A 23,404-nucleotide genomic window follows, 5' to 3' on the forward strand; every position below is an offset into this window, starting at 1 on the left:
TAAACTCATAGCAGTTTTGTATTTTATAACTTTAGAAAATAAAGTACATTTAATGTCTGCTGTACGCTGAAAATGTAATTTCATCCAGAGTAACTACAGAACAGCTGTCTTTTTTTTCTCCTGGTTTTTTTTGGTTTTTTTTTTTTTTTTTTTTAAACTTCAGTGATGTTTTTAAACCTATTGCAGTAAATCTCTGTTGTTTAGAGAGTCATCTGTCAGTGAAAAGGTTGTTTTGTGGAACATGGTGGTGCTGATAATCCCGTTGTAATCAGTCCAAACAGACTTGCTTTGGAAGAAAAAGAGCAACAGGCTTTGTTTCTGGTTTTAGTGGATGATTCTAGTCTATTTTTTGTTTTAGAGTAGACTGTTGCAGTTGATGAAGGAATATTTGTGGTATTCCGTGTCTGTAGATTGTGTTGAATTGCACATTTCTCTTTCAAATCCTGACTGGAATGATCAGGAAAGACACTTCCAGCATTTTTGCCTACTTTGTTGCTATTAGTTTTGTTCTCAGTAATTGATTTCACATTCTCTTCATTCCTCTAGCTCACACAATGAATACCAATATCTACACTTACTGTAGGTAGATTGCTGAACAATTATTTCTGGTTTATACTGAAACTGACATTTTTAGCCATGTTGTACCTTTAAATTCAACTTGGTTCTGGCCTTACACTGGAAGTTATAAGGAATGCTGAGATGGAAAACTTGTAATTATTTCAGTTACCTTCATCCTCTGCTTGGTTTGTCTGTTCCCTTGTGCTCAGTAATTTCACACATGTGCTCAGTGTTTGAGGTCTGTGTGGTAGCTTTTATAGTGAGAATTATTACAATATTAATGCTTTTTTCAACTGTGGTGAAATAATTCCTTCTGATAGTGGTTTTTTTGTATGTTTGTTTTTTGTTGGTTTTTTTTTCCTCTTTTTGCTGTTGTTGTTTTGGGGTTTTTTTCTCCTTTAGAAGATAAATTACATTTGCTTGTACATTTTCTGTTGGATTTTTTTGGGGGGGGGGGAGTAAGGACTGTTCATTGGAAAGCAGCCTGCAATGCTCTGTGGTGCGTTTGCATTTCTAAATGCAGTTGGTGAACAGCTGCTGATGGATCTCTCTTTAGTCTGAGTAAATTAGATTGCTATTGCCTTTGTGTTTTATGGTAACTTCCCATGACTGATATTTCTCTACGAGATAGAGATTAGAATTAGGGGAAGATTCCAAAATTAATAAGGTATGGCTTGCTTTAGTTCTTCTCAGGGACTTTAGAAATACTGGACTGGCAGTGCAGCTGTAAAATTAAGGACGTAGGGAAAAAATAAATTATTTCATTTAGTATATTGTGAAAAATAATTATTTGTAGCTGAGAAGAGGAAAGATTGCACTTTCTGGAGAGAGTGTTACTAAATCAGAAAAGTTATTTGAAAAATAACAAGTCTTGTCGACTTTTTCTTGCAAAAGACTTAAAATTGTGTTTCTTAACAGAACGTAAAATCAGAAAAATATTAGTACATACACAATTTGTTGAGACCCCATTGGTAAGTGTAAGGATGAGCTATACCTCTGCTTTCTTACATATTAGAGGTTAGTGCTTCAGTACATCAGCCTGTCTTTTATATGGTGCTGTTTTATACAGTAGCTGTCACATTTTAGGTTGCAGCACAGAGGTTTGCTGGGAGCCGTTTCTGTAACTAGTCACGATATAAGAATAATAAGTGGGAAATTTCCTTTCATTTTCTGATCTCTTTATGAAGTGGATCCATCTTAAACATGGTATTTCACTCTAATGATGCAGCTTTGCTGGTTTAAACTTCATAGACTTAGGTCTCTATGTTGGTGGGAAGCCTAATTTTGCTTATTGGGGTCTGCTTATATTCCAAGGACTCAAGACCTTGGAAGTAGTGGAAAGGATAAAGGAGTGTGGGGCAGTATCATTTCTTTTGTTCAAGGGGTGGAGTTAGGGTTGTGAACATGCTCTGGGTGAGAGTAGCTGTAGAATAAATAAAACATTTCTCCCTCAGAAAGCTGTGTCCTTAGAGATGAAAACATAATCTGGCAGGCTGCTGACTCCCACAAGAAGAGAACCTTGGCTGGGACTGTGGTGGGCCACAGTCACTCTGCAGAGATGCTCACAAAGTACTCACAGGGGCACAGCTGCCAGGGAGTGCTCGCAGTGCTGCAGCACAGCTGCCTTCCTTGCACCTTCTTGGCAGCTGTGCTGGCCCAGGTGTTTAAGGGGATTTATTCTGTTTTGGAATTGAGGATCTGTGCTACTCTCCTTGCAGGAGGATCAGTTTCTTGATCTGATTCACTGGCCTGCCACAGTCTAATGATATGATGCAGCTGGTTAACATGGTGGTTCCTGAATTCTTGCTGTTGAATATGCTTTTCTGACAAAGATTTCTTTCTGTTCAGCCACAGCCAAAGGGGTGTCTGAGGTAAAAAAAGAAATTAAGAGATTGCACCATTTTACTCATCAACACTTCAGCATGATGGGGAGGGAGATAAGTAGATGCAGGGTGATGTGTAAACACAAGATTACAAGGCAGCTTGGAGGTGTGCACATCCCTTTTGTATTCTCTTGCTGAAAATGAATCATGGACCTCACCTAATAGAAGCTTGAAGAGAAAGTGGAACATTCAAAAGAAGGTGGTAAGAGGTTTCTAGAAAACCTGTAAACACAAATGTAATGGCAGTCTGTGGGTGGCAGTGCCAGCAACACCAGACCCGTATTCCTTTTGGAGAGAAGGGTTCTCATCATCCCTTGCCTCTCCCACTTGTTTGGATTCCTTGAGGATGCTGAATGCCCTGTCCCATCTTAACTTGTGTTTTATAGTGTTAAAATTTTTATGTGTGAATATTCTCTCTGTTGGAGTGATGGCTTGCTTATTTCTGTCAATGATTTTGAGTGGCAGTAGCAGAATTATTCTCACTTATCTTTTAATTGAATTTGTAATAGACTTCTACTAAAGTATCTTTGTCTGTATGGTATATTTAAACTGTACTTCTGGAGGGGTACAGAACCCAGTGAGTAAAATGTGCTTATTTTAAAAGCTGGAAAGGGCTGCTTAGACTGTAATCAAAGCTCCCATGAGATTTCATTCACTATTTTTTTGAATGCAGTATGAAATAGGTGCATGAGATAAGGATTTGTTTTTCAGACACCATCAAAAGTCAATCCATGAAAAATCTTCTTTCCCTTTTAACTAATCATTAAATCAATTCTGTTGCTTTTATTTGCTTAGATAACTGTACTGAAGTTGCAATGTGAAGATTTCTTTTTTTTTTTTTTTGAGGTTTAAGCTTTATTATCAGCTGTTTTTTTACTGGAGCTAACTAATTATTCTGTAATTTGGTAAGCTGGTATTGTTTGAGATGAGAAAATATTTCAGTTTTATGTAGTCTTAATGCATGGACTTGTTTGGCTTTTTTTCCCTAAAATGTACAATTTAGAATTACATCTATTTCAAATTTAGTGAAATTCTTGTTTTTTATCTAGATTTATTCAAGGCCTACCACATTGTCCCCCTTCCCTGCACACCAGGACAGAACATATTTCTGTTGTTGCAAACTTATTTGCAGTTACCATATCTGATTTTCATTTTTCCCTGGGATGGCGGAGGATTAGAGCAGATTATAGTGTTGGGATAATGTCTGACTCCTCGTGTTCCATTTAGTCATAAATAAACCCCTGAGAAATCTGAATGTTGCTATGGTGATGCTAGTAAAAGCCTGGGATCTGGAGTAAGCGAGCTGCTTAGCAGCATAATGTCACTTAGAATAATGAGCACGCTGTCATTAGGGCTTACCTGGGGCTCTCTACCTTTGGTAGCCCATGCCACATTCTGAAAGCCAGCAAGTAAAAGCAGTTCACATATAATATAGCATACTCTGTTTAGTAGCTTGCAGCTACAAGCCTTTTAACAAATGGAAATCTGTATTTTGTCTGTTTACTTTCTAGCTTTAATGTGTTGAAGTATCACAGAGAAACAAGCAAAAACTTATTCTTTCTATTCTGCCTTTCACAAGATGATCTGGTGTAATTAACAACAAAAAATCAGTTTATAGCAACTTGTTTTAAACTGTGTGAATGCACATTTTTCTTCATAGAATATGGAATATAAAAAGTAAACTGGTATTAAAATGTGATTTTTTTTTCTTTTAGTCTTTATAACCTGGCTTCACTGGAACTGAGAGAAAATTTGCTGACGTATTTACCTGAGTAAGTCACATTGCATGTGTTTCATTGTATTAACATAAAATGTTCTTATTCTTAAAATCTGCTAACATATGAAACAGAATCACAGCTAGAAAAAAATGTTCAAAGCCAATTGACAACATGGGATACAGCCTTCTTTTAGCAACATCTGCTTACATCCATTACTTCTAGTGTACTTGATTAGTAGCAGGAACCTGCAGTCTGCATGTGTTGTCTTTGTTCTATAAAAAAGTATTCTGTATGACATACAGCATCACCAAACATGTCCTGCATGCATTGGACAAGCCCATCTGCAGTGGGAGTGGTGGTTTGGGTTGTTCTCATGGTGAAATTTTGTAACTGTGAAAGTAGAGCAGTAAGACCTCCGAGATTTTTACTCTAGACCTTTATAACATTTAAATAAGTGTTTGTATTCAGGGCTGAGTAGCCAAAAGCTTCTGAAATCTGGAGGTGAAACCCTTGGTAGCAAACTAGGCCTACTGATATCTGAAGTCTCACTTCAACCACTGTGATTTTTGGAGAAAAAGTTATCTAGATGTTTCTGTACTGTCTGTATTGTGGCAGAGAAATTGGTGATCTTTTGTTAGACTAATATGGTATCTTATACTTTGGGGATCCTTTTTGTCTGCCTGGGAGTAGCCTCTTCTTTCTCTAGTGAAGGAGTTTCCTTCCTTCCTTCATTCACTATCTGGTTGCTTCTTGCAAGAGTTTTGGTGACTCCTGTTCTGCTTGTCTAGGTAATCTAATTATACTGTAAAGGATACTGTAACTTTTTAAAATCAGAATCTCTTCCCCAGTTGCTTTGGGGCAATTTTTTCCTATCAATCTACCCAAGTGCCTTAGTTGTGGCTCTTCATAGCAGTGAGCCCCAAGACACTTTAATGTCAGTGGTCAGAAGATAGGAATTGCTAGCTGAGTTTGGCCATGCAGTGTCAGTATGAAGCTGTCAAAAATGTTGACAGTTTTATTGCTCCATGAAAATCCTGACTGTCAGTAACGTAGCTGACAATTCTCTCTGGTTTTCGTGCTACTGCAGCTTTGGGGAAAGTAAGCAAGAGCTCTATGAGCCTGATTTGAGGGGTGGCCCTCTCTTGTCTGTTGCTTTGAACTTCTTTTACATCCTTTTGTGCTTCCCTCTGTTTGCAGTCTCAAAAGCAGAAGTATTTCAGAAATTGATGGATCATGTTGAGATGATCAATGATGGATAGTGAGTCTTGAGTCACATGTGATCACTATGGGGAATTTTTATCCAGTTGCAAACCGTAAAAAAAAACCAAACTCCCCTAAAAGTGAATCTAACTAACTGTACTAAAGTATGTGGCATTTGCTACCCTGGGGACTTACTGTTAAAATTAAAAAAAAAAAAAAAAAAAGATTGTCTATACTAAGTTTTAAGTTTCAAGGTCATACAGTTACACTGACAAACCAAATTACTTTTTTCAGTAAGATAGTACTGCAAACAGTCTGTGCCTGGTAAAATAACTGTGTGCCTACAGTACATTGTAATTTGAAATGCAAGTTTCAGTAAAATAAGCTTATTCAAATACATGGGGTTTCTGTTGCTTTAGTCTAATGTGGTTTTGTTTTGATTTATCTCATCTCACAGATCACTTGCCCAGCTGCAGCGACTAGAAGAACTTGATTTAGGAAACAATGAACTTTATCATTTGGTAAGAGAACATACCACTGAAACTGCACATTGGTCTTGTTTTATGCATAATTTAGATTAAATAGGTTGTAGGATGTCCAAAACTGATGAAAGAAAAATGTGTGGAGGGAGAGTCTTTTTATAGGTACAGATGAATTTTGACAGTGTGCTGGTGCCTTCATATCTGTTTAGTCTTCTTTAGTACAGTATCACTTTACTGAAAAAACCTCAGCTGATCTCTAGAAAATGAGAGTGCAGCACAGTTTTTTTATGGAAATAAGAAGGAGTGGAGGGACACAAAATCTTGTCTGTGCTTTTAGTTACAATGACCACATGGACTTGTGTCAGGAGCTGGATGGGCTAAGCACAGATGGAAGTTAAATTTCCAGGGTGAGAGTTGGCATTCTTTGGGAAGGGGCTGAGGCAAAACTGTTGAGGGTCGAGAGGTCCTACCTTGTTGCAGATTGATCTACCAAAAATATATCTGTCATCTCCTAAAGGTGATTCAGGTAAATGTTGGATGGATTTTCAGTAGGTCAAGGGTGTGCAGGCAATTTATTAGTGCATGCCAGGAAAGACTGGTAGATTATTAAGCTGTAGCAATTAATTTGTATGATGGAGTTCCCAAATACAGTTCCCTGGCTACTTCTAACCAAGGTACCTCTAAACAGTGCAGTAAGAATTGGTTTACTTAGACTGTAATTGTGGGATGGCAATTTTTTTTACTTGAAGCTCCTATGCTACTTAACTTTACTGCTTTTTATGTTATAGCCAGAAACAATTGGTGCACTTTTCAATCTTAAAGACCTTTGGTTGGATGGAAACCAATTAGCTGAAATACCTCAGGTAAAAATGAGCTCTGCTGCTACTGTTTTCAAGATGTTCTTGAAAGAAAACATTTTCATTCATTCCTACAGGGAAGTGCTTTAAAATGGAATATTTTCTCAGTCTACTTTGCCTGGGTTTGGTTTTGGGTGTGTAAGTGATTTCTTTTGAAAAATTCCTTTGCAAGGGATTGGCCATGATACTGTATGTTGTCAGAAATTTTCTTTTAAGCATTTTGACAAAGGAATTGTTTCCTAATAGGCATGTTGTTCAGTTTGTAGGATGACACATCCTCTGTTTTAGTTCTTGCCCTAAGATCAGGAAGCCATTAGTTGTCTGAGCTAACCCTCACCTTGTATATCTGTCTGAATTGCAGTTTTAAAAGTTTTTGAGTATTTTTTGAGTTTTTGAGTATATTTTTGAGATTTTTTTTTAAATTTTTTGTAGTCATCTTCATCCATTTAAGCATGGTGTTTAGAAGAAGTACAATAATGGAACTGCTGCCATAAATAGAAATTTTGATTTATGCAGGCAAATCCCCCATTTGATATCAGTTACAGGATAAGGGAACTTAGCATTTAAAGCTTATAGCACTCTAAATTCTTATAATATGTGAGATGGTTCCTCTTCCCTCTTTTTCCCTTATAGCCAAGTCAAAACCTGTTTTCTTCTGTTCCTCTTCCAGTTTGCTGTTACTTGCTGCATGGATCTCATTGTCAACTGTGTGTCTTGTAAATCAGTTACAGTTTAGTGGGCTTAGTTGACTTTGTTTTTGTTGGCTTGGCCTAGTAAGTAGAGATGATCACTCAAAAAGGTGAAGTGTGACTTTAGCAGCCATTTTTATTGAAACTGGCCATTATTGTGTATTTTGTCCAAAGTTGAAAGGATGAACTTGTAGGATAGGATAAAGGGTATGTGTTTAATGAAAGATCCTCTTGAGGGGCAGACAGTTCAAAAGTAAAAGAATTGATCTTGTAAATTAGGATCAAGGCCATTGCTGTATGAAAACTTAATATATGTAAAAGTAAAAGGCACTTCTTCCTCAGCCTTTTCTCTGAAAGGTGATTTGGATGACTAAAATGAGATCTGTCCTCAGGTGTGTATAGGGATGTCTGTGTGTGGAATGGGGGGGTGCTCTGATAGCTAACAGACAAAGGTATTTCTCTGTCTAATGGTTGGATTGCCATGATAAAAACTTAAGTAGTCATTAATAATAGTAGGTGATAGCAGTTCAAATATAATTGCTAGAGCAACACCCTCAATTCTTATTTCTGCATTTGTTGTAGTTGGGAGATGTGCAGATATGAAATCCCTAGATGTCATGGCATGTTGCTGTAGCAGCCAAGAGAGACTAATCTTAATTTGCCTAGGGTTGATTGGGAGGGGTAGGCTTTAATTAGGTGGTGGTTGACAATCTGCCATTCTGAAAAAAACAACTCTGCAGTCTTTAGTTGAGGAAAACTCCAGGTTTGGCTGGTGCTTGCCTGGGTGTGCTCAGCATAGCTTGCCTGACTACTGAAGCCAGTTTAATATTTAAAATCAGAAAGTGTGACTGAATCACTTGGTTAGCTTATCATATGTAAAGTGTAAATATTTACTTTTTTTCTGCATTTAGAGGTCATACAAAGAATGGTCAATTAAGAGGCATACAGATAATTGTTTTTCTTTGTGGAATTTCATTGTGATGGTACATTTTTCAAAGTGCTTTCTTACGTGTTTGGGCATGACTTAAATTTTTTTCCTTGTATCGCAGGAAGTAGGAAACCTGAAAAACCTGCTTTGTCTGGATGTTTCTGAAAATAAATTGGAATGCCTTCCTGAAGAAATTAGTGGTCTGACTTCTTTAACAGACTTGCTTGTTTCTCAGAATTTACTTCAGGTCTTACCTGATGGCATTGGTGAGTCCAAAGTGAATGCTATCACACAGAACCATTTAACCCACTGTAACTGGAAGTCATTTGGGTTTTTAAAGTCTTTATGTGCAAGAGATGAGCTTGTCTTGTGTTGGTTATTATTCCTTTTGCTGAGTAACAAATGCATAGCTCTATTAATGCTGCATTTTAATTGTCTGCATAATGATTCCCTTATAATCCTCTTTCAGTCTTAACTTGATACCTCCCAACAACATAAATGTTAATATGTCCCTTCAATTCCCATTGTATCCATTTCACCGTCAGAACTCTTTAACACTGTAAAATTTTAGCTTGTAACATGCTGTGGGTCAAGTGATAAGACTGACTGAAAGTATCACTACAAAAAATACAGAATTTTGAATGGTGATGTGTATTTATCTTCAGCTAGATAATGTGATTAATCCTCCACTGAACCTAGTGGAAGACTCTTTGCCTTGCAGTGCATTAATCCTTGCCTTGAGGATTCAAACTACAACCTTTCTGTCTGACCCCTTAGATTGGTTCAGTAATTGAAGAGTGTTTCCTGAAGCATTACCAGTGCCTTTTTTAAGGTGTATGTTTTTTACCCATGCAGTAGCTGTCACAAGTAGACGAACAAGCATTTTTTTTCCTCTACTCATCAGCTGTTTTTCTGGAAAGTTCCACGTTGTAGGAGTATGCCTTCTCCTTGAGAGGACTTTTTTTTTTAAAGACCCCCCCCAAAGTAAAGATGTAGGGGTAAGAGGACTCGTGAATATGGTTTAAAACTATTTAACATTCAGAAAAGAGTGGTCAGACCTTCCCCCTTCCTATATATTCTGTATAAGACTAAGAAAAGTTTCTCTAGAAGTTGACTTGTGGGAGTGGGCTGGCAATTGTGGGTCCTACAGCTGCCTAATATGTGTTTGACAGGGAGTTGTAGCAGCCCTCTCTGCTGACCTTTGCTGGCCAGTACAGGTCAGCAGAGAGTTGTTGTACATCAGAAATGGAGGTCAGTGCCAGTTGTTGTACATCACAAATGGAGCTATAGCTTCTGGAAGTCAGCAGCCCATGCACCTGGCTGGACAGAGCTTGTTGGCAGAGGAGAACTGTGCTGGTCTCTGTGGAAGCTCCTGGGCATTGCCCAGCTGATCACTGGATCTGTGGTGGGACTGGTGGATCTGCAGAGCTCTTGAAGCAGGGCTCTCACCAGCACCAGTGGCTCAGGTCAGCTGTGCCTGTGTCTCCTCAATCCCCAGAGCTGTGATGGAGCTCCAGCACCCCCAGGCAGCCTGTGCCAGTGCTGCACCACCTCCCACTGAGGAAGCTGCTCCTGGGGCCCAGATGGGATCACCCACGCTGTGATTTGCAGCCATTGCTGCCTCACCTGCCCCTGCAGAGGAGAGTTTGGCTCTGTCGTGCCCGTAACTGCCCTGCAAGGGGTTCTGGGCAGCTCCCAGATGCCTCCTAGGCTGTCTCTTGGTGGGAGTCAACAAAGCCAGCTCCTTCAGCCTCAGCTCACATGTGCTCTGGCCATCCTGATAGCTTCCTACTGGATCCCCATCACTTGAACAGGGAAGTTGAGGTGGAAGACAGGACATCACATGAAACTGAGAATGGTGTGGTTTCACTAAATGCAGGTTGATAGGATACAGAAACTTCCATTCATCTGTTGGCTATAATTCTAATGTAGTCTAGTTGGTGTTTGTTTCTGGTGAGAGCTCACTGCTGTTTGGTATTCAGCCTGGTGCTCACCATAAATATCCATGTCCTTTCCAGCAGGGCTCTTGTATAGCTGTATATTTCACTTCCCAGCCTGTGCTGGTGCACAGGTTTATTCTGTCTGGGTGCAGAGCTCTGCACTTCTCTGTGCTAAACCTCAGGTTTCTGTTTAGGTTGCTATCTTTCTGTGTCAGACATCCCTTCATGATTTAGCATCATCAGTGAATTTGATACTCCAGACTATTACAGCTGTTTTGGACCACACAGGGATGGCAGTGAGGTATCAGCACCTAGTGTTATCTCCTGAATTCTCTATTATGGGCTCTGCCTGAGTCAGCTTTTGCACCAAAGACCATTCTGATACAAAGGAGTAGAACAAATTTAGTTTTCTGCCCTGAAATAGTATTTTGTTCTTCATGAGAAAATCACCTTCAGAGAGGTTTGATTTCTCATCTAAAGAATAAACTTGGGTTTCCTGTCTGACTAATTAGGTTCTCTGTTAGGACAATGATACCTTGATCCTGTTTGGGTTTGGGCTGTCACTTCAGTGCAAGATGGTCTCACTGTGGCTGATTAGGTGTAGGTGATCTTCTGAACATTCCTTTAATTAATGAACACGTATAATTGAGGAACAAACAGATAATTTTCACTTGTTTATAGGCATTTGGGTAGACACATCCTTGGTATTTACATGGGATATCATTCAGATTGTAACTTCATTACAATTTATTATGCTTAAATGTTGGCTATGAATATTTATATTGAGTATGAATTCAGTGGTATTAAAACTTGGAGAAATAGTGCAAGTAGTAAGTGAAGCAGCACTTGGGTTATTTTATTTTACCTAAAAGAACCCTGTTGTTTTAGAAGATTTCTGGAAGTTTTGCAGCAGTAAAAATGTACATATTTAAAGGTATTGGAGGATACTTGACTAAAAATCCGTGTTGTTCTTTCTGTCCAGGAAAATTGCGGAGGCTGTCCATTTTGAAGGTTGATCAGAACAAACTGATCCAACTAACTGATTCTATTGGAGACTGTGAAAGCCTTACTGAACTAGTTCTCACAGAAAACCAACTGCAGGTATGCATGGTCATGGCTGCTCAAATGGCAGGTGGTAATAAGAGCTGCTGTTAAGTGCTGAATCACTTAGCTCATTAGGTTACTCACCCTTGCTACTGCTAAGCAGTGCATTTGCTTTAAATGCATCCTATTTCTTACCTGTTAAATGAATGTGGAGATCACATGTGTGTAGTAACAATCCACCCTTCAAATGTTTAAGCAATTACATATTCACTCCTGAGTCTTTCATGACCAGTGAGAGAATTGGAGCATGTGGAGTGCAAGTATCAGTTACTGAGTTGTGGTTTTGATGGGGGGTTTGTGTTGTATTGCATTATTGCCAGTTTTTGCTGTGCATTATCTGGATCAGTCTTGCTGGAACTGAATAGAAGCCCTGAGCACTGCAGAACTTGTACTGCTCCTTGCTCTGCTGATCTGCTCTAGACAGGTGTTAAATATGATATGTGGTCAATTAAAATCTCAAAATTCCTTCTGTTAGGTGTTTCCTTCCATTATTTTGAAACTTCACGTGACAGTGACACTTGGAGAGTAGCTGTCTTTAAATAAACTAGGTTTGAGCATTTCTTAAGTTCAGCTGGTACTTGGTTGAGTTAGAAGCTTAAGACTGTTAAGAAGATGCCTCTCCAACAGTCAATTCATAGCACCTGAGTTAGGAGATAGCTAACTGAGAAGCAAATTTGGGAGTGTAAAGTTGGATAATACATCCTATGTACATGCATTCTGTACACAGCTGTTGTGTGTCTATTATTGTAGTGCTGAGATAATTAATGAGTGAATTTGGGTTAGAAACTGACATTCCTAGGCACTTGCTCTGCAGTATAAACCTTTGGATCTTCTTTGGAAAGTCTGGCAGTAATGAGGATTAACTACACTGCAATTTTGAAAGTGGATTGACTGTTAATTAATTTTAAAAGTGAGTTAAGTGGTTTTTCCTGACTCTGTTTATTTATGAATTTTTTGTATATTATTTTGTTTTTGTTGGCACAGTCATTGCCGAAGAGCATTGGAAAACTAAAGAAGCTGAACAATTTGAATGCTGATAGAAACAAATTAACATCTTTGCCCAAAGAGGTAAGTTTTGTGCAGATGACATTGTAGAAACAGAAAACTCTTGATTTCAAATGCCTATGAGAAGTAGCAGGCAACTTTGGTCCAGTGGGTATTCTTTCCAAACTGATCACAACCAGCAACTTGTCCACTAGATCTGAACTGTAGTGATTTGGTGGCTTGGAAGTCCAAAATGTCTTTGCAGTTGAACAGAAAGGCTTGGATCTAATTAGCTTGTAACTAACTTGGGTCTAATTAACTTTTAACTGGTAATTCCCAGTGTGGATGTCAGGTCCTGCACTATATGAAGACTTGGAGTTCTGGTACGGTGATTGCAACACCAATATGTCTCTTCTGTATCTGGTATGAAACTACTGCCACACTCTTCCTTACCTCACTCCTGTGACCAATATCAAAGGGAATGTTTCATACTCTGAAAAGTGGCTCAGTGACTGTCTTGACCGTCTTTTTGGTGTTGGAGATCTCTGGACTACTTTTGCCCTTAAATATAGGGACCTGACATGACCAAGATACCTCAAATTTTACAGCATGAGCACTAGGACTTCTTGTCTGTTGTAACAGAATGGAATGAAATGAGGCTAGAGTTTGTGTTGTGAAACTAAATATAATGAAGGCTTTACAAGTTTAGTTCAGGAGTAAATTGTGGAAAGAATCTGGGAAAGCATGCTCCTGTGATAGGAGCATGGAGCTGTGAGTTGGTTCTGTTTGTACTATTTTTTCCTCTGTAATTTTTATCCAAGTAGTTCTCCCTTTAAATTTTGCTATCTAGCATGTGGCTCTGAGCTTTTGTTCTCCACTTTCAGTCACTTAAGGAGAAGGAGGGTTATGTACTCAGGTGACAGCCAATGGATGGAAATTGAGAGGAGTATCAGCTGTGGCTCACTTCCTTATGGAGCTTGGACAGCTCAAGAAGGACGTGTGAGAAGGAAGTGAAGTGACAAGGAGATGGGTGAGAGCTGATTGTCTGAAGAAAAGGGATCATCAAGCAGGGGCAGAGGATGCTGCTGTGGCACTGGCAGCAATAATTCCGGTGTCCTGGGTCTGAGCTGCTCAGGCCAGTCACCTAACTGAGGGAAAGTGAGAAGTGAGACATGTGAGTACTGCAGCTTTTCTAGCAGAACAGTGTCTTCCCTGCTGTAGTGCTTCTGGTTCTGAATAAAGAATTGTGACAGGGCTTACCCAGACAGGTTGCACGATGGCTAGCAAGAGACAGGACCCTGGGAAGACTACTAGGATTGGTATGTGATAGCAGTTTTCATCATAAGATATGCTGAGTTGGAAGGAACCCATCAGGAGTCCACCTCCTGGCCCTGCACATGACACCCCAAGAGTCATCCCATGTGCCTGAGAGCATTGTCCAAACACTTTCTGAACTCTCAGGCTGTGCTGTGACCACTGCCCTGGGGAGCTGTTCCAGTGCCCAACCACCCTGGGTGAAGAACCGTCCTGTAATATCCAGCCTACACCTCCCTTGGCACAACTTCAGGGCATTCCCTCAGTTCCTGTCACTTTTCACCACAGAGAAGAGATCAGTGCCTGCCCCTCCTCTTCCTCCATGAGGAAGCTGTAACTGCAGTGAGGTCTCCCCTCAGTCACCTCCTCTCCAGGCTGAACAGACCCAGTGACCTCAGTCGCTCCTCATACAGCTTCCCCTCAAGGCCCTTCATCATCTTTGTTGCCCTCTTTTGGAAGCTCTCTAATAGCTTAATATCTTTCTGATCTTGTGTTCATTTAGCAGAAGACTTCTTTGCTAAAATACCTGTACTTGAGACTTGTGCAGTTTTATGTCCACTCCACCTTTGAGCAGAATTGTTCTGAGTTTTGCATGGAAAGTTTTACTGGTACAGTTTATTTCCAGATTGGCCATTAATAGCTTGTGTAGTGTATAAGCACTTTTCTCAGTTAATGGAGTATGTGGTATTGGAGGTGGTGTGTAAGGGCAGTCAGTGTGGCTTGGAAGGAGCAGGGACAGGAGCGGGCAAGGGGAGAGGGCTCAGCTGCAGAAGCAGGTGAAGCAGGGTGAATATGGAGTGTGTCTGTTTGGGGGTATAGTGGGATCAGGGCTCAGTGCAGAACAATAGAGGCATTAATACTGAGCAAGATACTGAAGGCTTGGAACCAGCAATGTTTTTCAGAAGGGGAATGTGTTGCTCAGTTGGTGAAGGAGCTGGGAGATATCCAAGGGTGAAGTGAAAAATGAGAAAGTGTCTAGAGAACATCAGTGCACATGAGAGAGGGAGGGGGACACCTGCACAGAAGTGGAATGGAGATAGAGATGAGCCTGTGTTTGGAAAAGGTGAGTAATGAGAAAATGGAAGGTAGTGTCTGGAGTCAGGTGAGCTTTGGGGCGTTGTGGAAGTCCAGGAAATAAAAATGAGAGAGGGTGGTTCCCAAGGGAGCTTGGCAGGGAAACAGAGGAAGCAGAGCTCTTTGGCTCCCTATCAATGATTTTGAAATAGAATTTTTGTATTTCCTTTAAAGGTGTTCACACAAATATATCTGTCTCATTAGAACAAATGCCTTGAAATTACTTGTAAAGATTTTATGCTTTGCTCTGCCAATATTTCATTTTTTATTATTTAATTTTAAAGGAAGTGAGCCCTTCTTTAACTGTGGGGCCATCTCACTCTTGATCAGCGCATTTGAATTCCAAGCTGGTAATGTTACAAATAGAAAGAATAAATAACTCAAGTTCAAGCTTCTGACAGAAGTAATTTTAAACACCTCTGCCTGCTCTGTGTTGTTTAAGATGTTTCCTGAGACAGTATGGCCAAGACTGGGGTCTCAGACCTCTGCACATCAAAATTAGTACTTGTACAAAATCAATACTTGTGAGTCCCAACTCACAGAAGCAGAGTTGGATGCAGAAACAGAGTAAACACTGGAGATATTTTTCCTCAGTATCTTTTCCTTTATGTGTTTTTCTTACCTCTTCCATTCTTTCTCTGCCTTACAGAGTGCTAGAGCAGCTGTGCATATGTGGTCTTCATCCCAATAAAAACTGGATGTGGGAGAGGCTGTTACTGGTTTCTATTGGAGAGGGGTAGAGACAGAGTTTGTAATGTGTGTAGAAAAAAGTGGAATTCAGCTGGAGAGAAGAGTACATGTACCCAATATTGTATCTGCTTGGTGTTGCCAGAATTAGTCCTGTAGCAAAGACCACTTTTATAGGTGGGATGGTGAAAATTATGTACCTGCTGAGATAATCTCTGAGTTTTAGATGTACTGTGGTGTTGTGTGGTTTTTTTTGGGGGGAAGGGGGTAGAAGGATGTTGATTTGAGTTTGTTTTGTTAACAGTTTAAGAGAATTTGATTTTGAGTCACTGTGTTAAACCATTACATGGCAAGATGGCTTCAAGGCACACTTGTAAAACCATTCTTTATCTTTTGGTGTAAAATGTCTTGACTTGGGATTATTGAGGAGTTTGTATGCAAATACACCTTCAAAGTTTCCTGGTTCAAAGGTTCTTCTGTATTGTATGGTGATAAAGGTAAAACCTGGAAGAATTGAATGTGTGACCAAGGCTTGAGTCACTGACAGATTTCATCTACAGCCTCTCGTTCTGCAGCTTAGTGCCTCTCTGACTGAAGTGGTAAAACAGACTTCAGCAAGAACTGAGAATGTCTAAACCTGTTCATAGTTAGAAATGTTTTTCCCCTTAAACTTGAAAGACCTGCCTGGTGACTCTTTGGTATTGAAATTTCACCCTGGCACAGGAATGCTGATGAAACTGCTGTGTTGATTTTGGCACTTGCATAAATAACCTCCTTGGAATGTTTTCCAGTTTATATGCTTTTGTTAATGAGTCTTTACACCCAGCAGAGATCTGGTAACGTGTCCTTCCTGGCTCTGAGGTATATTGTGAGAATTATTACTCCATTAGGTAAAACTACAGGGGATTTTTTGGCAATAACTGTGCTTTTAAAATTTTTTTAAAATTAATAGGGGCCACTTTGTTTTTTCTGATTTTAACTTTTGATGTCCTGTCTCTTTCTTCATTTGTGTCGAAGTATGTGTGTCTCAGAGGTAAAAAAAAGAGGGTACTAAGGAAAAGTGCAGGAAAATTTAAACTTGTCTTGAGTCAGAGGCCTGAGAAGCTGTCTTGGTGAGCTCCTCTCCTACTATTCACCAGTAGTGCAGGAGGTGTTGAAGTGAGTTTGCTGAAGATTTTTGTAGCCTATTTAAAGTTAATAATAACAACAACAGAATAATAGTAATAATTTGGTCAGTTTTTTCCACCCTTAAATGTATTCTGTGCTTGCAGTTAAAGAATTAGTATACTTTATGTGGAGCAAAGGAAAATTCTGACTTTATTTACTTTGAACCCAAACAAAATGTTGGATATGACATGCTGGAAAATATTTTACAACACAAGAGGAACTGTGTTTAAATTACCACTACATTTATCAGACTTGTATAAGTCTGTGAGAGTTTTTGGTGCTGACAGCTGTTTTGAGAGTTGAATAAGAGAGATGTGTCACTGGACTTTTAGCTATTCACATGACAACTGAAGACTGATCATTACAGTATTTGTCATAATGTATTTTTTTTCCATTGTTTATAGCTGTGTGGGAGATGCTAACTGGTAAAGGACAGCAGAATTGATTCAGAGCTTTTGAGTAGTGAAGAGATCTACTTTAGAGTCATTAGAAACACCAGCACAGAAACATTCTTTTAAGGCTTGCAGTTTGTGGAGGACTATCTAAGATGGACTAGTACTGGATGTATGAATGGCAAAAAGCAGGAGGGTGAAGTGCTAAATGCTGGTCATGATGAGAACATAGGGGGAGTTTTAGCAACTGAGCTGATGTCCTATGTTTGTCCAACCCTTACTGTTTCTCCAGAATGAGGAAGCTGTTAGAAAGATGAGCCTCAGACTGAGACAGAAGAAAAGAGCAATAAGATCATCCATTACAGGGTTTCAAGGGTTGAAGTTTTGTGTGGAATCCAGAGGTCTCCTAGTGACAATCATCCTCTCAATCAAGCCCACCTGAATGCATATATGCAGTTTTGTTCTGTCTTCATAGTACCAAAGATCTTAAAACTAGTACTTCATAGTAATGACCATTTACTGCCTGACTGAACCGTGGGCTTTGTTTTTGTGGCTTTCCTTTATCTAGGCTCACTGTTCTTTGGAGTTGGTGTGATGTGACAAGTCAATAACCCTTAAACTAAAGTTGCTAAAATGAACTAAGTCTCAGGAGTACGACTTAGGCATGCACAACTCATGTGAGATGTTTTCTTGATGTCCTGCTCACTACAGAAGAGTGTGAGGACTTCTTTAAGCCTCCAGTCCTTGGAACAGTTACTCATGTGCCTAGAACTAAGCACATGCTTGTCCCCATTAAGTGAAGTCTGTGCTGGAAATGCAGTGTGTGCTTAACTGGTGAATGGGCTTGTGGCCTCAGCTGTGTCCTTGGTGCAGATGTGGTGGTCTGGCACAGTTTGTTGTGAGCATGTGACCCTTGGAAAGCATGGCTCTTCCTCAGTTAGCCACTCTGAGCCAAACCAGTGATGTTCTGGTACCGTGTAACTTCCTGGTGGCCCCAACAGTGTTTTCCTTTCCGCATGCCATATAGTGTGTGCACTTTGCCTCCGTGGTATGGCTTCATGTTTAGGTTTTCAAACATTGGACCTGGTGTCTTTCTGTACTGCTGGATGGGTGCCATCTTTGTTTGAAATGACAAAGATTTTAGTTGATTTTTAACTGTCAGCTTGTCTTTTTTTCCTTTGTGGTATCTCATTTAATGCTGCCCATTAAATGTTGTCTGCATTTTCTAAAAACAGTTTCGTTAAAAAAAATTCAGTGTCTCTTTTTTATCTACCCTACTACCCTATTAAAATAAAAGGTCTTCACTACCTTTGAATGAAACAAAACCTTTGAACAGCAGCCTGTTGACTGATAGAGAGCAAAGTTAAATTAACTGAAGTTTAAATGATTTATGAGTTACAACCCTCTTTGGCAGTAGAAGAATGTATGTTCTGTCTCCATTTGTTGGCATGCTCTTGTCCAGTATGGATAAAGAAAAATAAATTGAACATCTCTTGTATTTTCTTAATTGTTAGCCGCTTGGAAAATTATGGGTCAGGTAAATTGATAACCCTGTAAGTATTCTTCAGTCCATGGTTCTCCTATTCCTTTCATTAAGCTGCTTTAAATGCATGATGACTCAGGCTGTCCCAATTCCACTGCTGCATTTTTCCATTGTCAAAATTAAAGAAATTTTGGTCTCATCAGGGCTGCATGGCTTTACTTTGTTTGTTTGGCTAACCTGTTTGGATCTCCATGCTCCAAGACTGAGTAACACAAACTTCATTCATGAAAAAGGACACTTTGTGTACACTGAGGGCATCACTTGCCAGCTCATTAACATTCCCTAATTGTATTTCTTGCTTTTCACAGCTCCTCATGTTAGCAACACCAATTAGACACTTAGTGTGTGTATATATTGTTTTAAATATCACACTGTGTTCTGTGAACGTGTGAAGGCACATTATTTAAGAATTTATACACACTTTAAAGTGAATAGTGGAATTCTTGAACCAAGAAATGTTTGCTTACTATTTGAGTGCTGGTTTCTAAGGGCTTTGATTCACAAGCTAAAATGGCTTGCAAGGTTCATGCTTCTGTTGTGCACACAGGGCTGGGAAAACTGATAATCTTGTGAAATAGCTGCATCTTAGAAGTGCAGTGATTTAAGGGAAATAGCACAGATTTTGTTTTGTCAAGAATGTAGCACTTGAACTTTCTGCTGTAAATGGCTTGTGAATCAGAAGCCTTGAGCAGCTGATTGCTGTTTTCTTTTGTTAAAAAGCATTTATGATACAGAGGAAGGTGAGTGGAATGTAAATGCTCCATTTGTTTTATTTTGTGAGTCACAGTTGCATCCTTTAAAAGTGGCTTTTTCCTTAGTAAATCGTGTATGTTAAATCAACACTATTTTTCCTTTGACTAGTTAAAATATTTTGTGCTGTTTGTCTTTAATCTCAGTCTTGGGTTTGGACTGAATTGTGGGTTTTGCAAAGACACAACTGACAGTTAACAAGAACACAATCATTTCATCTTAGTTTTGGGGACTCCTGGCCAAGGCATAGTTACATATTGGCTATAGTGTGAGAGGAGAACCTTCTTAGATGTATGTCAGTATAGATGTCCTCTCATTTTTGAACTGAGGTTTTCCACTATGTTTAGCTTGGACTCTAACTCACTAATTAGATTCTAAGTCCGCTTAACTTGAAAGCTTGAAATGGCATTGGGATATTTTGCCTCTATTACTTGGAGCGAGAAAAGAAAAATTTTTTTCCCCTTCTTCTGGTGAGTTTTGGAACTGGCAAACAAACAACAATGCTTTTTGAAACTCTGTATGATAAGCAAACAAAGGTAAGTTTCCTTTGTTAATAGGAACAAAGAGTTACTTGAAGCAGCTTTTGAGTTGCTACAACTAATAATCTTCCTGTTTATAGAAGTTCCCTCTGGAACATAAAGTTGGAATGAGTTTTTTTTTAAATCAGTTGTGGGGAGTTTGTCTTTCTGAAAGCAGCTACCTTTGGTGCAAGATGTAGGTTTTTAAAGGTAAAACTGAAAAATGCTGTCTTTGCACTCAAAGAATGCAAATGGTTATAATTGGATAAATTGATAGAGACAGACGATATTAGATTAAAGAAGGCCAGTTCATGTGGGAATTGTGTTGAAATGAGGTGCTTCTAATGAATCAGGGCATCAAAGATTTTACTCAGTGTTCTGCTTCTAGTGAGCTCTTCATTAATCTTTGTGGACTCAACAAATTTTGGGAGTTGGTTGGTATATTTAGCATTTTGTCTTGCTTCAAGGCCCATTGCACTTGCTTGGATAAAAAGTTGCCATGAGGAAAGAATGAATTAATATGTAAAACCTAGAGGTAGAAAACGTTAAGTGTATGTTTTTTTGTGAATGTTGGGCACAGAATAGCTTCTGTGGACACTGGTTTCTTCTGGGTGTGGAAGGCTCTGAAAGGTAGCTAGAATGTGACCTATATGTAAAGTTATCCATTATTTGCAGATACAGATGTTCAAGACAGTGCTCCTACAGACTTGCTTTAGGTCAGACTTCTTGGAAGCTGACACTTGTTTGCAGTCTGTACCTCTGGGGCAGTGTCTGGCAGGCACTGTAGCTTGAATGTGCTGTGACACACTCTGTGACCCGCACTGCATGCCTTTGTTACACTGTGGTACTGCAACAAAACCAGACTTGCTTTTTTTTTCCCCTCTTCTCAAATGTAGGTTGGGGGCTGCTGCAGTCTTAACGTCTTTTCTGTACGTGACAACAGATTATCTCGAATTCCCTCTGAAATTTCACAGGCCACTGAACTTCATGTCCTGGATGTTGCTGGAAACAGGCAAGAGATTTTTTTATATTCATGTTCTTTTGCTGTATTTACTTAATTCTTTCTGATAGCAAAAGATACTATGTCTAAGAAGAGAGTAATAAAAAACCAGTTATGACATTCATGTCAGTGTTACTGCTGAAATTGTCAAAGCAGTCTTCCCCCTGGGCCAAAAGTAACATAAATTGTGTGTTGTCATGAGTGTGATTTTTGGATTACTTTGACCCTGAGGAAGAAATTGGATTTTTTAAAAAAACCCTCTGCATTCATATATTTCTGTATTAAAACGGAGAATCTAGGCAATGGATAGAGCTTCAGGTGAAACTACCAAGCTGTAATGTCAAGTGGCACCAATATTGAGTGTTGTATCTTCATGATACAGTGTGACTAACAAGGAAGGCCACTTTGACCTTGGAGCTTCTCACAAATCTTCAAACATCAACATACAAACATAAGTGGATTAAAGCATAAACCAGCAAATTAGTTCAGCTTCTTAGGAGGAAGTTAAATAAAAAAGCAACCCCAAAACAGAAGAAAAGCAAATGGTATCTCATCTGTGCAGTATAATTGTCTCACAGGCCCTTACGTATTTCTGTTCTAGCCACTGTTCACATGTAAAGCTCCTGATGGGAAGCAGCTGTCTGCCTTCCAGGGCACTTTACTGCAGTAGAGAAAGCTCAGCATAGTTTTACCTGGTTTTCAGCTTCAGAGGATTATAAAGTTATAATAAAGTAATAAAGTTAAGCTGCAGGTTTGTTGGTTTTTGTTGTTTTTTTTTTTTTTTTTTAAGAAATGGAGTAGTTGGAATTGATGACTACTGCAATGGCAATGCCTTCTATTACAGGCATTAATTTCAATCCTGTTTGTTCCAACTCAATGATGTATACTTGAGTTAACTTCATGACCATCTATTCAGACTCTCAGGCATTGCCCTGACTTTTTTACTTTCCTTTTTTGAACTAGGCTGACGTATCTTCCCATTTCACTGACTACGTTAAGGCTGAAGGCTTTGTGGCTATCTGATAACCAGTCCCAACCTCTGCTGACATTTCAGACTGACACAGACTCTGAAACAGGAGAAAAGATTTTAACATGTGTTTTACTTCCTCAGATGCCTTCTGAGTCTGGTTGCCAAGGTGAGTGCCTAGAACCAGCTTTTCATTATGTACAGAATTATTACTTCTTTGTTTACTGAGTTGTCCCATAAAGGTTTGTAAAATGTGCATAAGCTCTAGTGTGCAAAGTAGTGAAGTTCTGGTTGAATTTTCAATATTAAACCTTTTTTTTCTATTATCCTATGAGTCTTCAGAAGACTTCAAAACTTGGCACTGAGTGTTATTGAAAATACAATGACAGCTACAATAAATAAAATACAGATCTGGAAGAAAAAGAATTACTCATATCACTATTTTGAGGCTTGCCAAGTGGGCCCAGTAGTGGTGTCCATATTTGTGTACATTGATTATACATCTTATATACATATATATATGGAAGAATGGTGGCTTTCCATCTTCAATTTCTTTACCAGCAAAACAAATTGCATAGCAAATAGTAAACAGTGGACTTTCTACTTTTTAGCAAGCTACTTTTCTTTCAAGCAGAGGTGCCGTACAGTAGCTTTATTATATTCATTAACAAGTGTAGAATTGCAGTAAAAGTTGCTTTTACCTTCTGTGATGAAACTTACCTCTGGGTCAGGTGGAGCCATAAACTGTTTTGTTGGCTGTGTTGCTGCTCCAGTAACTTCTGAATGTTTTTCTCCTCAAGCTTTTAGAGCTGTATGAGAACATTCAAGGGGATTCATCTGAGCTAATATTTAAATTTCTGCTGTAATGACTGGAGAGTGATTTACCCCATCCAAGAATGGACTTTTAAAAGAAAATCATGTGGATTCTTCTCCACTGAGTACAAAGGGGCCTGAGGAGAAAAAATCAGCTGTGGGTATCTGTATTGTAGGTACCCAGGCTTAATTCCAATGTTTCAGTCATATATGGCTGGAGCAAATAGAAACCATTAAAACAGTAGGAGTGTAGAAATGTCTCTGTTTTCAGCTCCTGGATTTTAATAGTTAAGAATTAAAATAAATGTATGAATTAACCCCATTGGAATTAGTGAGGATTAAGCTAGTTCAAGAAGAGTAACAGAGGTTGACTTGACTTTCTTTAAAGACGTCACTACTAAAATTAGATTTCCTCCTCTCCAGATGAATCTCATGACTTCAAGGGTAGAAAGCATGGAATTTAGATTGTTGGATGTGTTTGCCTAGCAATACTGAAAGGATGAGGTTAGTAAAAGCAATGATCCTATGTTATGGAATGCTATTTAGGGAACTGGCTAATGTCAGCTGGCAGCCATGTTCCACAAGAAAAGCATTATAGTGGCAAGTATATTAAATAATATAGCCAGTACTCTAAAACTCTGAACCGGTCCAAGTACAGAAATTCCTAATTTATACAAAACCATTTAGTGTATGTACTTGATAACAGAAAACTAATGCAAGTTCTGTTTTCTTCCAAAAACAGTAGAAATAGCCACTTGTAAGTATTGTACGAGTGATTGTGCAGATGTTGCAATTATGAACAGTAAAGCATGTTGATTGTGTGACTTCACATGCAT

At 39.1% G+C, this 23,404-nt stretch overlaps 1 protein-coding gene across 1 annotated transcript in view; it reads left to right on the forward strand.

Moving 5' to 3' along the window:
• LRRC1 (leucine rich repeat containing 1) overlaps positions 1-23,404 on the forward strand; it is a 69,551-nt gene that overhangs the window by 42,847 nt on the left and 3,300 nt on the right. The window contains exons 5-12 of the mRNA XM_071442676.1: positions 4,157-4,213; positions 5,817-5,880; positions 6,630-6,704; positions 8,437-8,581; positions 11,238-11,356; positions 12,344-12,427; positions 20,685-20,800; positions 21,752-21,924. Of these exons, the coding sequence (XP_071298777.1) occupies positions 4,157-4,213; positions 5,817-5,880; positions 6,630-6,704; positions 8,437-8,581; positions 11,238-11,356; positions 12,344-12,427; positions 20,685-20,800; positions 21,752-21,924 (833 nt within the window). The remainder of the gene's footprint in view (positions 1-4,156; positions 4,214-5,816; positions 5,881-6,629; positions 6,705-8,436; positions 8,582-11,237; positions 11,357-12,343; positions 12,428-20,684; positions 20,801-21,751; positions 21,925-23,404) is intronic.

This window comes from Agelaius tricolor, unplaced genomic scaffold (assembly GCF_023055355.1).
Source record: "Agelaius tricolor isolate 1412-34295 unplaced genomic scaffold, bAgeTri1.0.p SCAF_1, whole genome shotgun sequence".
In the NCBI taxonomy this organism is placed as follows: domain Eukaryota; kingdom Metazoa; phylum Chordata; class Aves; order Passeriformes; family Icteridae; genus Agelaius; species Agelaius tricolor.